The sequence below is a fragment of the Pan troglodytes genome, chromosome 16, assembly GCF_028858775.2.
Source record: "Pan troglodytes isolate AG18354 chromosome 16, NHGRI_mPanTro3-v2.0_pri, whole genome shotgun sequence".
Taxonomy (NCBI): Eukaryota; Metazoa; Chordata; class Mammalia; order Primates; family Hominidae; genus Pan; species Pan troglodytes.
The window spans coordinates 47,231,823-47,248,099 of NC_072414.2; the positions used below are offsets into that span (position 1 = coordinate 47,231,823).

The 16,277-nt window shown below is 40.2% G+C and overlaps 1 protein-coding gene across 22 annotated transcripts in view; it reads right to left on the bottom strand.

Moving 5' to 3' along the window:
- RAB27A (RAB27A, member RAS oncogene family) overlaps nt 1-16,277 on the bottom strand; it is an 87,900-nt gene that overhangs the window by 9,340 nt on the left and 62,283 nt on the right. For all 22 annotated transcript variants that reach the window (XM_001170998.6, XM_009429166.5, XM_063794956.1 and 19 more), the window contains one exon: nt 11,986-12,109. In XM_001170998.6, coding sequence (XP_001170998.2) covers nt 11,986-12,109 — 124 coding nt within the window. The remainder of the gene's footprint in view (nt 1-11,985; nt 12,110-16,277) is intronic.

Genomic DNA, 16,277 nt, shown 5'->3' on the forward strand with positions numbered 1-16,277 from the left:
ACTGAATTTGTTGATCAGTTCTAAATGTTTTTTGGTGTAATCTTTAGGTTAGAAAAAAACTCTTAAAGCAGGCCTGTGGCAAGAAGGCCCAGAAAAGTTAAGCGGTCTGATCAATGTTATTCAGCTAATAAATGACAGAGAAGCAAGCAGGCTCTTCCTGTTTTCCTATACAGGTCCTCATATACTATACTATGTCTTGTAAAACAAAATAGGAAATGTCTTCTCAGTGTTTAGTTCAAAGAATACTGATTTCCAAAACTACTAACTAGAAGAAAAAAACTGGGTGAATTCAAATTTTGCAACATGCTATTTTATTAAATGAGTTTCCTGGACTATAACTTATTATTTTTTTTTTTTAGCTTTTCCCCCTTTTTTGCTTCAGGGATTTCTTGTATATGCTCTTCAGAGTGTTCTGGTTTGCCTGAATTGAAACTAGCTGATATATATGAGTCATTTAAAATTGAAGGAAAAAATAACTAAAATTATTTCTTGAGCTACCCAATACTATGTGTCTTACATACATGATTCACTAAATATAACCACTACTGTATTCAGGTACACAATATTCCCATTTCACAAATGATTAAACTAAGGCTGAGAAAGATGAAAGGAACTTGCCCAATTCACAATGCTAGAAATTAGCAGAGTTAGGATTTGGGTCCACAGCTAATTCCAATGCAGCCAGTTTAACCATAGGTTCTACTGGTTCCAAACTAGTATGAGGATTTTCAAAATAAATAAATCTTATGCACTGTACAAGAAGAAAACGCTGGCTTTGGGGAGTATTCAGAGGTCACTGGCCATGTTTATCAAAGGCTTTGCCACTTACCAACTCCAGACTATATTTCTGGACCATACACTTGAAGACATTCTGAATTTTACAGCATGAAGTTGCTCAAGAGCAACAAATCTTTTTTTTTTTTTTTTTGAGACAGAGTCTCACTCTGTTGCCCAGCCTGGAGTGCAGTGGCGCCATCCTGGCTCACTGCAAGCTCCGCCTCCCAGGCTCACGCCATTCTCCTGCCTCAGCCTCCCAAGTAGCTGGGATTACAGGCGGCTGCCACCACGCCTGTTTAATTTTTTGTATTTTTAGTACAGACGGTGTTTCACCATGTTAGCCAGGATGGTCTCGATCTCCTGACCTCGTGATCCACCCGCCTCAGCCTCCCAAAGTGCTGGGATTACAGGTGAGCCACCGCACCCAGCCCATCAAATCTTAAGTGTACATTTGTTTTGTTATCCAAAGACCTGTGGTACAGGTGTAATTTTTAAATAACTCACAAAGCATTGCTTCAAAACTGTATAGCTGTTTTTCACATAATCTTGAGAAATCAGTCTTCTTGTCGAAGTCATCCTTTATACATTTGAGATGGTCTTTGCAACAGGATTAATCAAGTGACAAATTCACCTTGCTTTTCAATAAAGCCATGAAAGTCGTGATAACATTGTATTTCCTTCAACTGTTGACTTCATTGCCACCACTTGTGAGGAATCTAACCAAAATGTTCTTAGATATCAAAACAACAAAGCAAAGTTATTTTATTATCTCAGGGAGTCCTGCAATTGAATTCAGTAAAGTATTTCTTAAATTTATTAGAACTTTAAAGTCCTCCACGATTACTGTTCTTGAAGAATGTTTTTGTTTTTCTGTATTCTCATAGCATGTTAACAACTACATCAGTTATTCTGATTACAATTTACCTTACTCTTTTATTCTTTCTTGGCTAGTAACAGCTTCTATATGAGAGCTTGGTAAAGTTTTCTTTTTTAACTTGTTAATGCTTTTACAGATCTTTTCAGAACTCTTTCACTTCTGATGTTACTAAGAAGCATATTTAGATCAAGGGTTCCCAATCCCCAGGCCACAGACTGGTACCAATCCATGGCCTGTTAGCAACCAGGCCACACAGCAGGAGGTAAGCAGGGGGCCAGCGAGCAAGCGAAGTTTCATCTGTATTTACAGCTGCTCCCCATCACTCACATTACCACCTGAGCTCTGTCTCCTGTCAGATTAGCAGCATCATTAGATTCTCATAGGAGCACAAGCCATATTGTGAACTGCCCATGTGAGGGATCTAGGTTGCACTCTCCTATGAGAATCTAATGCCTGATGATCTGTCACTGTCTCCTATCACCCCCAGATGGGACTGTCCAGTTGCAGGAAAACAAGCTCAGGGCTCCCACTGATTCTACATTATGGTGAGCCGTATAATTATTTCATTATATATTGCAATGTAATGATAATAGAAATAAAGTGCACAATAAATGTAATATGTTTGAATCATTCCAAAACCACCCCCACCTCCACTGGTCCATGGAAAGATTGTCTTCCATGAAACCAGTTCCCAGTGCCAAAAAGGTTGGGGACCACTGATTTAGAGGATATATGTGTAGGGACATAAGGCTATTTTTCCAGTATGATTCCTCAGTAATGCTGTCTTATTATTTGATAACTTCCTCCAGGAGGTGATAAGGCCTTGCAACTGAATCTCTGCAATTCTCTGTTTTAGCACAGCTATTAAAAACTGGTTGAGGCTGGGCGCGATGGCTCATGCCTGTAATCCCAGCACTTTGGGAGGCCAAGGTGGGCGGATCATAAGGTCGGGAGATAGAGACCATCCTGGCTAACATGGTGAAACCCCGTCTCTACTAAAAATAAAAAAAATTAGCCAGGCATGGTGGCGGACGCCTGTAGTCCCAGCTACTCAGGAGGCTGAGGCAGGAGAATGGCATGAACCCGGGAGGTGGAGCTTGCTGTGAGCCAAGATCACGCCACTGCACTCCAGCCCGGGCGACAGAGCGAGACTCCGTCTCAAAACAACAACAACAACAACAAAAACTGGTTGAGAAACTATCACCTCATTTGAGTGTTTATCCACCCACCTGTGAGTTCTGCAAGGCAGAGTTGCTCCCCTAACTCCACCATGCTCATATTCTATCATCCTTTTATTTGCTGACTCTAAAATATCTTAATCAGAAAAAAGTTTGTTGGGAAAAATGACATGGTCTTCGCAGTTTTTAAACCTCCTGCTTGCCTCTTAGTTACTGTCAATCTTTTTTCCTCCATCTATCACCTTGCACACAAAATGAAGATAATGCATCTCTGTCCCTCACTAGTCACATGTAATATTTGATTAACAACTTGAAGAGGCAATCCTTGTGACTGGAGTCAATATGTGTTTATTTATCAAGAATCTATAATATTATTGAGCTAAAATCCTGGGGATAGCTTGTGATGCCATTGTTACAAGAATAGAATTTTAGAATGAGATTTTTCAAAATGTAAATTGTTACATTTTCTTCATTATGATCTTTCTCAATTATATCCATTAAAAATCAGTTAATGTCCACAGAACATTTCTTATACTTAAGGAGAGGGCTTGACCATTCTATCACCTTTGAGAAATACATTACATGAAAAAGCAGTTGAAAAACTCAGATCTCCCACAACAGAATAAATTGGAAATTTCTTAAAAAGTAGTTGAACAGTAAGCTTTTTTAAAATGCTAAATCACAATAATGTATACTTCATTTTAAAAATTCTCTCAAAATCAGTTACAAATATCTTTCCAACTCCAGAGTCTCCAGCCTCATTTGATTCCTTAATTTTCCTCCACAGCTCCTGAAAATTACTTCACCATCATTTTTGAGGAATAAATGAGAAAACATAGTGAAAGTACTTTGAAAACTATAAAACCTGTGCATGGAAGTTATCAACAACATGGACCAATGGTTAAGTGTCATAACCTCAGGCCGGGCGCGGTAGCTCACGCCTGTAATCCCAGCACTTTGGGAGGCTGAGATGGGTGGATCACCCGAGGTCAGGAGTTCAAGACCAGAAACCCCGTCTCTACTAAAAATACAAAAATTAGCCAGGCGTGGTGGCAGGCGCCTATAATCCCAGCTACTCAGGAGGCTGAGGCAGGAGAATCACTTTAACCTGGGACGCGGAGGTTGCAGTGAGCCGAGATCGTGCTACGGCACTCCAGCCTGGGCAACAAAGGGAGACGCCGTCTCAAAAAAAAAAAAAAAAAAAAAAAAAAGTCATAACCTCTGGAGTCATGCTGCCTGGCTTCAAATCCTAGTAGTACATCTTACCAACTGTGATTCTGACAAAAGTTTAACCTCTGTGCCTCCGCTGCTTCATCTGTAATACCAAATAACATCAGTATCTTCTTGTAAGGATTAAATGAGTTAATATTTAAAGCACTTAGATCAGAACATGACACATGTACAAACAATAAATGTTTCTTATTTCCAACACAGAATTGGGTTAGGTGATAAAAGCTTATTTGTAATGATGTTATTTAAAACTCAGAACACAGCCAGGCACCGTGGCTCACACCTGTAATCCCAGCACTTTGAGAGGCCAAGGCAGGGTCGGAGTTGAGGTCAGGAGTTCAAGATCAGCCTGGCCAACATGGTGAAACCCCGTCTCTACTAAAAACACAAAAATTAGCTGGGCATGGTGGCACGTGCCTGTAGTCCCAGCTACTAGGGAGGCTGAGACGGGAGGATCTCTTGAACCCAGGAGGCAGAGGTTGCAGTGAGCCGAGATGGTGCTACTGCACTCCAGCCTGAGCAACAGAGGGAGACTCTGTCTCAGATAAGAAAAATAAAAACTCAGAATACATCATCCCAAAAAAGCAATGTCACTAGCAACATGGTAAACATTAAATTCTCAATCTGTGTGTTGTGTGAAAAAAAAAGAATAAAAAATAAAAATAAATTTGCAAACTAACCCATGAACATTGGTTTAATCCACAATGTAGCTGATCTATAAAATCTACAATACTGCTCTAATTCTGGTACCTGGGACCATGCCTCCCTACATCAGAGATGCTGCACTCAGACCTGTCCTGGCCAAAGTGCTTTGTGCCCCCAAAGCATTTGCCTCCCTTACTACTCATTAAACTCCTCACTTTCCAAGCAATCTTCATGAAATGCTGGAAGACAATGGATCTTACTCTACTGATTAATACTGAGGTATAAATGATGCTTCTAGCAGAGCTGTGAGCTACTGTCCAATGTTTATTAACTTAAGCAAATATTTAATTGGTATAATTTCAAGGTATAAGAGCTCTAACTTTTCAAGTTACTCATGCTAAAAGACACACAATATTAACAAGACATAGTTTAGATTTGTAACTCCAAATTCAAGTAACAAACTTCTTTCAATTAAAAGTATATTTTCTTGCCATTTGTAAACCTCTAGGTCATGGGACCAGGAGTCAGGTTAACAACTTTAAAAATCCTTAGACTAATCACTCAGAGTTTTCTGAGCAATTTGAGGCAGTAAGATTTTCATTTCTACAGGAATAAGTGAATAGAGTTCACTCCACTCTCAGCTCTGTGCCAGTAATTGGGCTGTAATCTCATCTAGCAAACTAGATGAGAGCCATAGAAAAGACCCTGAATTAAGACTTTCTTTCCATAAGAAAATGATGTTCCAGGCCGGAGGCGGTGGCTCACCTGTAATCCCAGCACTTTGGGAGGCCGAGACTTGTGCATCATTTGAGGCCAAAAGTTCAGGATCAACCTGGCCAACATGGTGAAACCTCGTCTTTACTAAAAAAATATATAAAAATTAGCTGGGCACAGTGGTGCACACCTGTAGCCCCAGCTACTTGGGAGGCTGAGGCAGGAGAATCGCTTGAATCTGGGAGGCAGAGGTTACAGTGAGCCAAGATCGTGTCACTGCACTCCAGCTGGGTGACAGAGCTAGACTCCATCTCAAAAAAAAAAAAAAAAAAAAAAAAAAAATTCAAGAGGATGTATTGTTCCCATTTTAACCATAGAAAGAGTGCTATTGTTCCTTTTCTCCACATGGTGGTGCTAATGTAGCACCACCATGGAGCCGTATTGTCAAAGATGAAAAAATTCAGCACTGCTCATCGTATTATTAGTCTGTAAGTGGCCACTTACAGGCCATTTGGAGTACATGCAGACCATTAATTATAATGCATTTCCAAAAATAGATTAATCACAAATTTTAAAATAAAAAATTTAAGTAAACAGATTCAAATCAATGAGAGGGGCATAAACATTTGCAGTTTTTCACCAAGATCTTGCTTGTGGCGTAGGTCAGCATCCTGATTTCTTTTCCATTATTTATTCTCACAGAACTAGAAGATCCTAAATCTCAGTTAGAGGTTGCCAGGAATAACAGCAAGTATGTTTGGTGGTTCTGTCAAATGGCTATAGATATTTGGATCACATGTAGATCTAGAAATTATGAACAAACGTCTCACTAAAGTGAGAAGTGAGTTTCACACTACTTTTCATAGTCTGTTGGATGCTAATTGAACAACATTTCCAGGAAATGGCTGGTGTGCTGACTGTTTGAACCTGGGATATTGCGGCAAATGAAATCCCGATCCTCTGCTGAGTTAAATGGAGCTCTGCGAATCAGTCTTGTATGTTTGATTATGACTTATTTGTGTACTTTTCAAACATGCCCAATGCTACATCGCTAAGTTATTTCTCAAATCAAGAAAAGATGTAATCATGTTTGTAAAAAACTAAACTATTAGAGATCAAGCTATTTGTACCGCATTTCATCTAGTTCAAACTAGAGAAAACAGTGAGCATGCTGTTGAATTAAGCTACTTGAAATCCCTGAAATGATCCAATATGATCCATACTGATATTACTAATGTTGTAAATAAATATTTTTAATTCCTCTTTCATTCCAGAATTCTTGAGCATCTTCCTCAGCAATAACCAGCAGCCTTCAGCAAGGAGAACATCATCTTAAATTTGCTGCCCATTTCTTTGACAGTACACAAAATCTGTACATTCAGTTGTCATTCTTAGTTCACATTCTTTTTTTTTTTTTTTTTTTTTAGAGGCGGAGCCTCGCTCTTTTGCTCAGGCTGGAGTGCAATGGTGTGATCTTGGCTCACTGCAACCTCTGCCTCCTGGGTTCAAGCAATTCTTCTGCCTCAGCCTCCCAAGTAGCTGGGATTACAGGCACCCACCATCATACCCAGCTAATTTTTATATTTTTGTAGAGACGGGGTTTCACCATGTTGGCCAGGCTGGTCTCGAACTTCTGAGCTCAGGTGATCCACCCACCTCAACCTCCCAAAGTGCTGGGATTACAGGCATAAGCCACCATGCCCAGCTTTAGATCATATTCACATTTTTCTCTATTTTCCTCAACTCTGAATCAAGAACAAAGGCTTATTATGACCACCAACTATCCTCTGTAAATAAAGTATGGACAGACATTTCAATGCAACCATATTTAGTCACAGAGTGAAGCCCTTGTCTGCTCACTTGTGGTTGGTGCTCCCTCACTACCAATGCCAAGGTCCCTTCCAAGCCTATATCATAGGTGATGTAATTAACTGGGTGAGAAAAAAATCTTCCTCCCTTTAGCATGGATTTTCCAATGAGAAGTCATTGAGCATATTTCACTCACTCATGCATGGCACAAGTAGACAACTGGTTCATATCCTGTACAAGAATGACTTTGTCCAAAGAAAATATCTGCTAGCATGCTCACCTGTCAAGCAAAATGTCTGCTAGCATGCGTCTTTGATAGGAACTCAAAGTGTTGTCCTGAACCAGCAGCAGCAACATCTGGAAACTGATCATCAGTATACATTTGTGGGCTCCAACCCAGACCTACTGAATCAGAAACTGCGGGACCCAGTGTTCAGGTGATTGATTCTGATGCACACTGAAGCTTGAGATCTAATAGTGTCTTCCAAAAGAGGAATGTTGCCAATATTTCATTTTGCTTTCTCTTCTATTTGTCACTGACTTCGTAGCTATCTTTTTAAAGTGTTTCAGTAACCATGTGAACTGTAATCACTTGGCTGGCAGGAGTGCAAATTTGAACAACTTTCTGTTTTGTTCTCTTCTCCAACTTCATTGACAATATCACTCAATATAATACATTGGAAACCATTATGTTGCATTTGTTCCAGGAAAATTCAATTGGTTTACCACAGAGATCACTTTGATTTGTTAGGAAGTGACCTAAGAGCTTCCTATTACAATTTAACCAAGTTTCACAGCAAAAACAAACAAACAACAACAAAAAAAAACATGGAAAATTAGCGGTAGACTCTTAGGCCACTACAAATTTTTTTTCTGATATTCATTATCATGCATACAATTTGCCCTTTACATTTTTGTCTGTTGTATGAAGTCCTCATTCTCAAATTTACTTGTCCCAGCACACACAGATTAACATTCCATTTTCGCACTGTAGTGTTCTTTATTAGGCTTACAAAGTTCTTCTGAGACATGGTGTTTGATTCTTTGATATGTCTATTCCAGAGAACCAATTGTAAACCAATGATCTGGGGTTTTTTTGTTTATTTTTGTTTGTTTGTTTGTTTTGTTTTGAGACAGAGTTTTGCTCTTGTTGCCCAGGCTGGAGTGCAATGGTGCGATCTTGGCTCACTGCAACCTCTGCCTCACCAGGGTTCAAGCGATTCTCCTGCCTCAATCTCCCGAGTAGCTGGAATTACAGGTGCCCACCACCACACCTGGCTAATTTTTTGTATTTTTAGTAGAGATGGGGTTTCACCATGTTGGCCAGGCTGGTCTAGAACTCCTGACCTCCGGTGATCCACCTGCCTTGGCCTCCCAAAGTGCTGGCATTGCAGGTATGAGCCACCACACCTGGCCCCAGTGATCTGTTTTTATGAATTGAGAATAGAAGACAGCATAATAGTAACAAAAAATGTAAATTTATCAAACAACATACAAATTATATGAAGATATGCCATAAACTTTATCCTGTTTTCTGACTGTTAGCACATGGATAAACTAAACAATATAGTCCTTTAGTGCATGTGTAACCAGTGTAAATGTTCTAAGAATGAAACAAAACATCTGTGAAAATAATCATTAAAGTTATATGCCATATTTGTGAAAGGCATGTGAACCAAATTGTTCCATCATATTTTCCTCTAAAAGTGCCAAACAGCCTACCAAACTACATGTTATGCTTTCTGTATCCTAAGGGACTCTGCTTCTAGCCCTTTCCTTTCTTCAAGGGTTTCAATCATTATCTGCTAAATCCTCTTTTCTCATTTTAACCCAATTCAAAAACTATAGATTGAGCTCCTCTCTATGAAATACTCCATAACCATCGTGACCTGGGCACAGGTCAAAGACAGTCCCCCACATCCCTCAGATACCCCATATGACAGAAGGCAGGGTTAGGCTCTGTGAAACCAGACAGGCTGTGGAATCCTAAGACCGAGGGCACAGGAAACAAGCAAAGGGCTGAAAAAGCCCACAGGGGCAAGAAGTCAAGCCTGACCCTCCCCCAGTACTTGAGAATATACTTGAATGTGCTTGTTTGATCTAGCTAACTCCTCTAACTGCCTTTTTCTTTTTTTTTTTTTTCTTTGCATTTACTGACATACTCTCAAAAGAATGCTCTAGGATCCATGGTTTCCATTGCTTCATCACTTACTTCCTCCTTACCCATTGCAACATACCTCACAGCTTCAACACTTCAGCATTCTCTGTGGTAATCGTTCTCTCCCTGTTTCTTTTCCACTACGTTACATGAGTGCCTCTCAGGGGAGCAGGGGGACATTTCAGACTGGCCGGTAAGACTCTGTCAACCTCCACCTCAGAATCACCTAAGTCACTGGTTCTCAACCATTGCACATGAAGATCACGTGGGGAGATTTTAAAAGATACCAATGCCCAGGCTTTGTAATGAGTCAGCTTGGCTAGGCTAAACAACATTTCCCAGAATGCCCTTTCTGGTTAGGGTGGGCCACAAAAGAGATGTGGGGGCAATTTTGGGGGTAAGAAGTGAAGCAACCTCCATTTCATAGCCCTCATATATTGTCGCTTATCTGCTGGCTCATCTTATTGTCATAAACCTGCAACTAGACCTGCACCTGGGCCAGGTGATGTTGTTAGCCCTGTGACAAAGGGCCCCAGTTTCTGCAGGACACCCACACCAGCCAGGTCAGAGGCAACAGGAAGTGACATGGGTTTTAGTCCCTCATTATGGGCACCAGCTGGTTCTCACTTTTTCCATCCATCCCCCATTTCACATCCTTCTCCCCTTCCTGTCTGACTGTCCTGTCCTTCAAGCTTCAGCATCAGACACAAAGACAACACCTTACAGAGACTACTTACCCAGCTCCCACAATTGCATATGCTCAAATTCCTGTAACAGATCCCTTCATGTATAGGTATGCTTCTTCAAGTGAACCCTGCCTGAGAAACTCCTCCAAACCAATTATGTCTGATGGTCAGAGGTGAAGCCCAGACATGAGAATGTGTTAAAAGTTCTCTGGATGTTTCTAACATGGTTAAACACCATCTGCCCTAGGGTAAAAACCTCTACATGCAATTGCAAGTCCTTGCCAGAGTAAGCCTATAGTGGATGGGAATCCTTCAGCTGAGCTAGCCTTGAGAAAAACCTAAAATCCTGCCCTACTCTAAGTGTTTTTCCTGATTTATTCTTCCTTTTCCTTTTTCACAAAGCTAGCCTCTGCCCACCCCACAGACCACTGCAATCTATCAATCTCTAGTCTTTCCTCCCTCCCCACCTATAGCCTATAGACTGATCTGGAAATGTAAACATAACATCCCTCCATGCTCAAAGGCTTTCAGCAACTCCCTGTCCTCCAGGGATCAAATCTAATCTCCTTACCTGGTATTCAAACCTCTCCAGAGTCTGGCTTCTTCCTACCTGGCCAACCTATCCTCCCCCTCCCTTCCCAGTATAAACCCTACCAGCTTTCTGAACCTCCATCAACCAAAGAAAGAATAAAGCAGTGATCACACAATAAAAAGGGAAAGGTTTTCTCTTGGCCTTCTTGGATTCTGCTAACCACCAAAGCCACAAACTAGGTAACATCCCCTACACCATCTACACCATCTCTATTTCTCTCCCCTCCCTTCTCAACCCACTTGCTTCCTTCCTCTTTTAATGCTATTAAGGGTTTGAATTTACATATGGGTTCTCATTGTGTGAGAGGCAGAAAGAAAGTAAAGTAAAAATTCCTTTTAGAGGCACCCTTAACACTTTAATACTTTAATAAGCAGCAGCTGACCACTTCTTTCATGTCCCATTCATGCTGCTGCTGCTGCTGCTATGATCCTATTCCCAGAACTCAAGGAGAATGACAGTATTTTGCTGACCCTCCACCACAAGACCATAGACTAAGCCGAAGGAGATCTCACACTCCTCTCCCAGCATAGAAATTTCAAAACCAGCACCTAGTCTGCAATAACCAATAAGCCCTTCTTATATGCTAGCATTCTCTACAATAGTACATGAAGTGGCTTTGAAATTTCCTTGCTGAGGCTGGGTGTGGTGGCTCATACCTGTAATCCCAGCACTTTGGGAGGCTGAGGCGGGTGGGTCACAAGGTCAGGAGTTGGAGACCAGCCTGGCCAATATGGTACCAGAAACCCCATCTCTACTAAAAATACAAAAATTAGCCGGGCATGGTGGTGGACTCCTGTAGTCCCAGCTACTTGGGAGGCTGAGGTAGGAGAATCGCTTGAACCCGGGAGGCGGAGGTTGCAGTGAGCCGAGATTGTGCCACTGCACTCCAGCCTGGGTGACAGTGTGAGACTCTGTCTCAAAAAAAAAAAAAGAAAAGAAAAGAAAGGAAAAGAAAAGAAAAGAAAAAAGAAATTTCCTTGCTCAACATGGAGGATTTCTTTACCCCAGGAGTCTCCTATTTGCATCTTGGAAAGAAGGCCTTACATACTTAAGGCGCCTCTGAGACAACTCAAAGTTGTCTCTCTGCAAATGCCAAGAGTTTGAGAAAATGGGACCAAAGCACTGAAGGAAGCCCTTGCCACATGCATTTTCAATGGATCCTACTATCATATCGTATAAAAAGGACACATTCAACATGCCCCAAGGCCTATGGCTGAGGTTTTGCTTTAATTGTCCACTTTTGTCTTTTTCATTACCATTCACCTGCTAATGTTTATATTGAAAATGTTTTCTCTAGACTTCTCCACAAAAATACTCACCCATATTTCTCTGCGAGTGCTATGGCTTCCTCCTCTTTCACTACTCTCTGGTCCTCCAGATCACTCTTGTTTCCACACAGCACTATATCTGGGTTTTCACAATATGCATGCATCTGTAGCTGGCCTATTAATATAAGAAAGTTTATTATATATTTAAATAATAATGTAAGTGTATGATCAGTGAACAATACATGCAAAAGTGCTTTGAAGACTGTAATGTATATATAGATATTGGGAATTGACATGCTTTCAAAGCATCAGTAATCTTATCTGTAAAGCTGAATAGTTGGGGCAGAAATATAAAACCATTCTTAAGCACATACCCCAGTTTATTGATATTGGAGAGTTTATAGGAGAATGTGCTACCTCTCAAGTGTGAGGGCCCACATGTGCACATGCACACACATGCACACAAACACATACAAAACACCTTTCTTTTTTATGAAGGCTATTTGAAAAGAAAGTTGCAGGAGTTCCTAGGGTTTACTGCTAATCTTAAAACTGTTTTTATGTGTTTTTTTCCCCATAGCAATGACATTTCTAAAAGAATTGTTTTTCTCCAAACTAATCTATTTCTATCCAAAATGTTTTTCACATTTTTCTATTATCCTAGGGCAGAATCAACTCATTTAAAACAAACAAGATACAGGCTTCAATGAGAAGAAAAGACCCAGAATAAACAGTAAGTGATTCTGTCACCAGAGCCAAGTGGAAGCAGAGGACTATAATTCTTATTCTGCAGCATTTATTTCACCTGAAAACCTGCAAATAGGCACAATTATAAAAAGCAATTGACTCAAACCAAAGAGCTTCACTAAGCTAAATAGTTTAATCTTTCAAAGTAGGAAAATAACACCTCATTTCTTACCCATCACACCCCAGAATAAAATTAAGGCCTAAACGTTCACAGTAAGACATACTTCAAAGTTTATGGCCTAATTTATTTTTTCATCATGGTTAACCAGAAAAGTGTGGACATTTTAGTTCCTCATTATGAAGTCGTGTTCATCATATCTTATCATGAGAAAGTCAAGTAGGCAGGTGTTTACTGAGCATTAGCACAGGCCTGATACTCTGCATGGAATTTCACAACAGTTCTTTGCCCTCCTAGGGCAACTGGGGTAATAAGACCTACAGAGGAGAGACTAAACTGTGTACCATTTCATGAAAAGCCATGCCCTTTCTTTCCTCCAGGTTGTTACACATGCTGTTCCCACATCGTTGAATACTTAACCACAACCTTCCTTCGAGACTTGCTTCATGGTTACCTCATTATCTTTCTGGTCTCCAGAGTGGCTCTGTGCTCTGTTAATGCCTTATAAGGTGTTATAGGTCCATGCCCGGTGTCATGCTATGAGCACAGACTCAGGATCCAGTGTACCTAGGGATGAATCCTGGCTCTGCCATTTACTAGCTGTGTGACCCTGATGAAGTTATTTGACTGCCTCAATTTCCCCATCTGTAAATGGTGATAATGATACTACTTACTTTATACAGTCAAGGTAAGGATTAAAATGAATTAATCCAGTGATTCTGCAGGTAAAGACTGTGAGCCACCAGCCTTAGCATAACCTAAGAATTTGTTGACATGCAAGTCTCAGGTCCCGCTCCAGCTCTACTGAATCAGGAATGCTGGAAATGGGGCTAGAAATCTGTGTTTTAAAAAGTCCTCCAGGTGACTGAGATGCACATTCACATTTGAGAACTACTAAGTTAATATATTAAAGCATTTAGAAGAGCATGTAAGTATCACCAGTAATTATGGTTAACAGTATTTATTTTGGGTAGTCTAGGAAGTGTGATTATTGGTGATTTCTTCTTTTTGTCTCATTTTTCCTAATTTTTCTACTAAGATTGTGCTTATCTAAAAAGCAAATTAATCAGTTATTTTAAAAACTTCACTAAGAAAAAAGTCACCTACATAAACAACTACAGTCTGATACTGGATGTAATAAGGACCCTATACACAGTATAAAATGTAGCAGGGGTTAAAAGGAGGGAAAACATCTAACACAACTAAGTTTGTTACAGAAAATCTCACAGAGGCCATCTTTGCTAGGTTTTAAAGAATAAGCAGAACTCCAGTTGGTTAAAAAATGGGGGCAGGTGTGGAAAGGGTTTTTCAGACAGAGAGAATAATGGGAATAAAAAATAAAGAAGTAAAAATATGTAAAATATATACTGTTGGGTTTTTGCACCACTTATGTGACTCTACAGAAGAAAGTTTAGAAATGTAGGCTACTTTAAAGTTTCCTTAGGAAACACACTAGCACTGGATGAAGAGTGACTCTGGGCATGACTTGCTTACTCCTCTGAACTCCAGGAAGACAGGACAGTGACTACCACACTACCAAATTCCTTTCAGATTTCAATCCAGGCCCAGAAGACTCAGCCTCTGTTCTGTCTCCTCATCTGAGTGGGGCTTACTTTAGACTTTTATCACCCTTCTCAAGAGGGCATGGAGAGATTGAGTGAGAGGGAGGGGTCTGCAAGGAGCAAAGGGAAAGGGGAGGGTATATAGACCTGCTCTTCTCTCCCAGGCCAATCAGGGCCCACGAGTCAGCTACTTCTTTAATGCAACACTGTGTTCTGGCACTCACCACTGATTTTTATGTATTTGTGTGTGTGTGTGAGTGTGTATTTGTGTGTATTAAGCTATTATTTTTATTAAAAAATAAGAAATGGGCTGGGCACTGTGGCTCACGCCTGTAATCCCAGCACTTTGGGAGGCTGAGGCGCGTGGATCACCTGAGGTCAGGAGTTGGATGAAACCCCGGGAGATGGGTGAAACCCCATCTGTACAAAAATACAAAAATTAGCTGGGGGTGTTGGTGTGCGCCTGTAATCCCAGCTACTCGGGAGGCTGAGGCAGGAGAATTGCTTGAACCCAGGAGGCAGAGGTTGCAGTGAGCCGAGACTGCACCATTGCACTCCAGCAAGGGCAACAAGAGTAGAAACTCCATCTCAAAAAAAAAAAAAAGATAAGAAATGAATGATCATTGTAATACTCAAAAGGCTGACAGGAAGAAGAAAAAAATAAAAGTACAGATAATTAACAAATGTTTATTCCTAATTAAGATTTGATATTGCCACTTCTGACACTGAACATTACACCTTTTTGTTTAAATGGTAGGGGGTGGAGAATACTTTCTATTAAATATATAAAATCTTCAATACGTATAAGTGTTCTTTACCTAACTGAGCAATAAGGATTCTTTTACTCTCTAAGGAAAACAAAACAAAATACATACATATGTATACATATTTTCACATAATTTTGTTCTTTATCCAACTAGTTAGCCAGGATAGGCAATATTTATCTAATGTCTCAGAGTTTTAGTGTCTACCTATGAAAAACAGGTGCGTTATTTTTTGATGCTAAGATTCTATGCGCACTCTCTAGTGATCCTTATAAAATAGTTGATTTTAAAAAGCCCCAGAACTTGTTCTGGTGATGCAAAGGAGGGATGATGAACACGGGCTGAGAGTAAGAGACCATAAACAGCCACTGTCATTCAGCTACAAGGGAAATAATGAGGCAACTTAGCCAGGCATCTAGCGAAGTGAAGCCCCAGTAAGCATTACTATATTTGGGGAACTCATATTTAAAGTAATTAATAGCTCTTCAACTCTTAGTGGCCAACTGACTTGAGAACGGGCAAAAAAAAGGCCATTAAAAAGGAAAGCCAAAGCTTCATATCCTTGGATAAGTCTATTACTTTTTAAGGCTCAATGTCCTTCTCCTGAAATAAGGACACAACACTGACCCGAATCTTTGCCCAAGGTGATTGTGAGGATCAGATACAAAGTATGTGAAAACCACAGTGCACTAAATTATTTTTAAACTCATTTTTAATCTAAGCTTTTCTACTATCAAAACTACAGCCAATTACCCTTTCATAATCCCAAAACAGTAATGTTTAAGTAGCAGATCTTTTTAAATCAGTGTTTTAAAGATTTAGATGTTAAGAATTTAATATTACAGCCTTCCCTAATAGATTCTCTAGGGTTACACTAACATGACCAAACAGGGAAAATATACATTTGAAAGCTGTTATGCAGTCAAGTGGCAGAATTCTAAATGGCTATGAACCAATCATTTAGGAGGTTAAAATCTCTCCAGAATAAAGGTTGACATATATTGCACTGGTGACCACTTTTACCAATGCAGTTGTAGAGTTTTCCATGGCAGAATCCTCCTGAAAGATGCTCTAACCCTAAAAGCTAGAAGGGGACTCTAAGCACAGAAAAGACATGAAGCCAGGGGTATGATCCATTAAGTCTTTAAAAGC